Source organism: Coenobita brevimanus, chromosome 47 (assembly GCF_032717465.1).
Source record: "Coenobita brevimanus isolate Jiangsu-jjx chromosome 47, ASM3271746v2, whole genome shotgun sequence".
Taxonomy (NCBI): Eukaryota; Metazoa; Arthropoda; class Malacostraca; order Decapoda; family Coenobitidae; genus Coenobita; species Coenobita brevimanus.
This window is the reverse complement of record NC_137000.1, coordinates 16,966,964-16,972,257: the sequence shown is the minus strand read 5'-3', so window position 1 is coordinate 16,972,257 and position 5,294 is coordinate 16,966,964. Positions and strand designations below refer to the sequence as shown.

General features: G+C 44.2%; 1 protein-coding gene across 1 annotated transcript; it reads left to right on the top strand.

Annotated features, from left to right (window-relative positions):
- Nucleotides 1-4,762: 4,762 nt before the first annotated feature.
- On the top strand, nucleotides 4,763-5,074 carry LOC145399099 (uncharacterized). Its single transcript, XM_080271847.1, has one exon. The coding sequence runs from the start codon at nucleotides 4,763-4,765 to the stop codon at nucleotides 5,072-5,074; it is 312 nt and encodes a 103-aa protein (XP_080127973.1).
- Nucleotides 5,075-5,294: the final 220 nt, after the last annotated feature.

Genomic DNA, 5,294 nt, shown 5'->3' with positions numbered 1-5,294 from the left:
GTAGCGGTCAACAGAGTACTCATAGTTTCACAACTTCCATTCATTCCATGGGCATGCACAACTGGAAGAGAAGGAAGCTCATTTCAAATATGGAGAAGGACTGCCTTCAGTGCATTCTTCCTAGAGTCTATGAACAACCGCCATTTTCCTTTTTGATAACGACGAGACTTACAAAGGTGTTGCATTAACGATACAACATCCTAGTAGTAACAAATCATGTCATCCATCTTGAAGTACATTGAGAACTTTTCATGTCTATGATGGCAGGTGGTGGTACAAACTCCATTGCTTGAGTCAGATCGAAAGAAATAATTTTTCTTCTTGGGGGAGTTAAGGTCTCTTATAAGGTCATGCAGCTCGTCCTGACTGATGAGGTGTGGCTCCTTGCTCTCTAAATCTTCTTGAAAGTCGGCATCCATGTAACACTCCTCCTCACTAGATTTTGATTCACTTGTGGAACTTAATGGAGGATCTGGAATTGGAAGCTCAGGGCCATGGGATACTTGCCTTAGAGAAGGTACGTAAGGACACCTGATCTTGGACCGAGTCTTCACTGAATTCCCTTTGGTGTTGGTGAGGCAGAAGTATTTAAATCATTGGTACAGCAAAGGCATACCTGATGGCCGTTTCATGTTCTTTACACCGAGCTTCCAAGCCATATGGGGTGCCCACTTCTTGTATTGATTACCAATGGGACATTTAAAGTAATATTTGTAAGCACTTTTAACATTCCTTGTAATTGGTCTCTTCAGGCTTTCAGGTGCAAAGAACCTGCAGATGTAGCAGAAAGAGTCTGATGCATTCGTACAGTTGCGTTGCTTCATTACTTGCCGACATAGATCAAGGCAATAAAAAAAATCTGAAATGGAATAATAGCAAATATAAGATTACCACTGCATACATTGGTGTCAAAAATAATAATAATAATAATAATAATAATAATAATAATAATCTGCTTGATGGTGGAAAAATTTTACCCAACTTTCGGCTGTGACTGATTCACTTTGAGTTCCTAAATATCTTGTGGTTCAGGTACTTAAATGACGCTGATATAACCACCCCAATTACTAGCTGAATGCAACTTTGCAAGGCATATCTATCTCAGTGATTGGAGTCGAGTCGGATTTTCCAACACACGAGCAAATTTTCCTATGGTATGATGGTTCTCGAAAACTGAACGTGCTGGCAAAAGTTGGATATCATATTCGAAATTTGCAGGTTCATGTTGCTTAGGACCACCAAAAAATATACTAGAACCATAACACTTTTTAAATTTTGTCGACCAGTGTAATTATTAAACAAAACGACTCACAACCTTTGTCTACCCTTTTTAGTCTGATTGCCCTTGTTTGTTGTTTTGTTGTTGCATGTTGGGCTCTATGTAAACTTAAACTGAAAGCTAAACCTTTTCTCAAATCCCAATTCGTAACAAGTGACGACCATGACAGGATCTAAGTACCATTCTCTTCCCTCCCCCCCCCCCACCCTTGTTACTTCTTGTTAAGTGCTAATTATTCCTTCCAGTCACTTCTGTTCACAGTTACTTTAAGGTGGTTTAGAGTTTCCTGCAGACGTGTGTGCATATATTTTTATTATCGTACAATAAGAGTGACAGACGTAGGAATATATGGTTCCAAGTGTCATAAGACGAACCTGATATTACACACTACAGTGATATAGTTAGTCTTATCGAGTGCAGGGAAGAGTACGGATCTGTTTAATGCCGTACCCTCACTCCAGAGTAGGCTGTTCTATAATCACTAGTTTAGTACTATGTGCTATCTTGTGATGCCTTCCTCTTCCAGGACCTCATAATTATAAAACTTCATTTATTGTTATCATTACCTTATTTGGGGTCAATAATCAAGTATCTCAGGGGTCTTTTATGCGGATCTTATTTTAATACCGTAATGCTCCCTTCTTGTTTCAAATATCTTTTCAAGTCGTTTATCCTCATTCAAGGATCATATTAGAAGAAGTGTAGTTTCCCTAGGCATAACCTGGTTTGTTTCCGGGACTTTCTGGTTGTCCACTGCCGTGATGCTTTCTAGGGTAATCCACTTATATTTTGTGGCCGTTAGTTCGTTTACCTATTATTCTCTTGACAGTGGTCACCACTGATTTTTATCTCCAAGATTTTATTGAAAATCCCTCTGTAGTTAATATCCTGGAGAATGAATGGCAAAGTATATTCACCGATGTCAAAATGCAATATACACATCAAATTACTAAAGAGGTGTTAAAAAATCATGTAATTGAGTCATTCGTTCAACAAGAAGTTTTAGAAGAATTTGTTATAGACCAATTAAAGTCACTGTCTCACATGCTTAAACACCCATCCACCAGCTCCCATCGCTCAGTCGCTGCCTCAGGCCTGACTAGCCCTCAGGAAGAAATGAGGAGAGTAGACACCTTAGAATTAGAACAAGCTAGGTTAGAGTTCCAAATCAAAATGCAAGAGCTTCAAATGGAACATGAATGAGTAAGAGTGGAGCATGAACAGGGAAGAGTACGGTTGTAGCATGAACAGGAAAAAACACAAGTTGGGGCATGAACAGGAAAGAGAAAAGTTGGCGCATGAACAGGAGAGAGAAAGGTCGGGGCGTGAAGAGGAGAGAGAAAGGTTGGAACATGAGCAGGAGAGAGAAAGGTTGGGGCGTGAACAGGAGAGAGAAAGGTTGGGGCGTGAACAGGAGAGAGAAAGGTTGGAACATGAGCAGGAATGAAAAAGGTTAGAGCATGATCAGGAAAAAGGTTTTAACATGAACAGGAAAGAGAAAGTTGGATCATTAACAAGAAAGAGTAAGGTTGGAGCATGAACAGGAGAGAGTAGAGTTGGAGCATGAACAGGAGCGAGTAGGGTTGGAGCATGAACAGGAGCGAGTAGGGTTGGAGCATGAACAGGAGCGAGTAGGGTTGGAGCATGAACAGGAGCGAGTAGGGTTGGAGCATGAACAGGAGCGAGTAGGGTTGGAGCATGAACAGGAGCGAGTAGGGTTGGAGCATGAACAGGAGAGAGTAGGGTTGGAGCATGAACAGGAGAGAGTAGGGTTGGAGCATGAACACGAAACAGGAGGGTTGGAGCATGGACTGGAGAGAGAACAGGGTTGGAGCATGAACAGGAGAGAGAGCGTGGTTGGAGTATGAACATGAAAGAGAAAGCATGGCTGGAGCATGAACAAGAGAGACAGCAGGGTTGAAGCATGAACAGGAGAGCAGGGCTGGAGCATGAACTGGAGAGAAAGAGAGAGGGAGAGAGAAAGAGAGAGAGACAGACAGACAGACAGACAGAGCAGGGTTGGAGCATGAATAGGAGAGAGAGAGAGAGAACAGGGTTGTGGAGCATGAACAGGACAGAGAGACAGAGAGAGAGAGAGACAGAGACAGAGACAGAGCAGGGTTGGAGCATGAACAGGAGAGAGAGAGAGAGAGAGAGAGAGGATTGGAACATGAACAGGAGGGAGAGAGAGCAGGGTTGGAACATAAACAAGAGAGAGAGAAGGGTTGAAGCATGAACAGGAGAGAGAGAAGGGTTGAAGCATGAACAGGAGAGAGACAGAAGAGTTAAAGCATGAATAGGAGAGAGGGAGCAGGATTGAAGCACGAACAGGAGAGAGAGGAGGGTTGGAGCCTGAACAGGAGAGAGAGCACGGTTGGAGCATGAACAGGAGAGAGAGAGAGAGAGAGAGAGAGAGAGAGAGAGAGAGAGAGAGAGCAGGGTTGGAGCATGAACAGGAGAGAGAGAGCAGGGTTGGAGTATGAACAAGAGAGAGAGAGATCAGGGTTGGATGATTGACAGGAGAGAGAGAGAGAGAGTGAGAGCAGGGTTGGAGCATGAACAGGAGAGAGAGCAGGGTCGGAGCGTGAACAGGAGAGAGAGCAGGGTCGGAGCATGAACGGGAGAGAGGCCTACCTGTATCGCTTACGGCTTTGCAGGGCCAGATAGATGACACGGACCTATTGGAAAGCTTCCCTTTACCTAAAGAAAACCCTGCTGATAGTCACACTCAGCAACCTGGATACGTATTTTTCCGGTCTGAATCCATCGCAAGAAAAGGATCTCACTAAGTTATCAAAACTTTCTAGTCATTTCAGATCTCCCCGGCTTTTGCAACATACTTAAGCATGGCATTAGCCGAATTTCAGATGATGTACAACCCATTAGGCAATCAGCATATCGGCTAAATCCACAAGAAAGAGATAAAGAAAAAGGAGTTAAATTTTTTGGGAAAACATCGCTTACAATAGCTGAGCCGAGTACCGCCCCATTTACTTCACCCTGCCTTCTCATACCAAAACCCGATGGTAGTTTTCTTTTCTGTACATAATACCATGAAGTGAACCAGGTCACTATCTCAGACTCCTACCCGGTTTCTTTGATTGAAGATATTATAGATAGCATCGGCAATGCGAAATTTATCACTACCATTGACTTTTTGAAAGGTTACTACCAAGTGGGACTCACGGACAGGGTTGAAACCATTTCTGCATTTATAACACCATTTGGTCTCTTTCAATATTTTGTTATGGCGGTTGGCTTCTCTAATGCTCTGGCCACGCTTCAGAGAGCATTCAGCATCCTGATCCACGACCTAACAGGGACGTTCGCCTACCTGGATGACCCGGTGGTGGTGTCGGATGGCTGGGAGAAACACTTGGTGCAACTGGAGAGATGCTTAACCCGTCTGCAAGAGCCTGGGTTCACCATAAACCTAGCCAAATCCGTTTTGGCCGGGCCTTGGTGATTTACCTGGGACATGTCATGGGGAATGGGATGGTGAGACACAAGGACACTAATGTCAAAGCCATCTTGTCCTTCCCCACTCCAAGGACAAGGAAGAAACTCGCTCTCATCCTGGAGATGTGTGGCAACTACCGCCGTTTCTGTAGTAACTTCTCCAGCATCGCTGCCCCCCTCACAGACCTCACCAGTTTCACCATCCCTTACCTCTGGACCCAGAGATGCAACCAGTCTTTCCACCACCTCAAAGCCTTCCTTGTCCCCAAGCCTGTAGACTACTCACCTGACTACACTATGCCCTTCCATCTGCAAATCGATGTCAGTGGTGTCTGAGTGGGAACGGTGCTGATACAACCAGACCCGACCACTATATCCTTCACCCTGTGGCCTACTACCTCTCCGAGTTAAAAAAAAATACCAAACCAACTACTCAATCATCGAGAATGGGGCTCTGTCTCTGGTCAGGGCAGTCAAAAAGTTCTAGTGTTACCTCCACCTATGGCCACAAGACTTATTTGTCTTTACAGACCACAACCCCCTCACCTTCATCCAA

Excerpts from the sequence above, each read along its gene's own strand:
- LOC145399099 (XM_080271847.1), top strand. The coding sequence starts at position 4,763 with ATGGGGAATGGGATGGTGAGACACAAGGACACTAATGTCAAAGCCATC.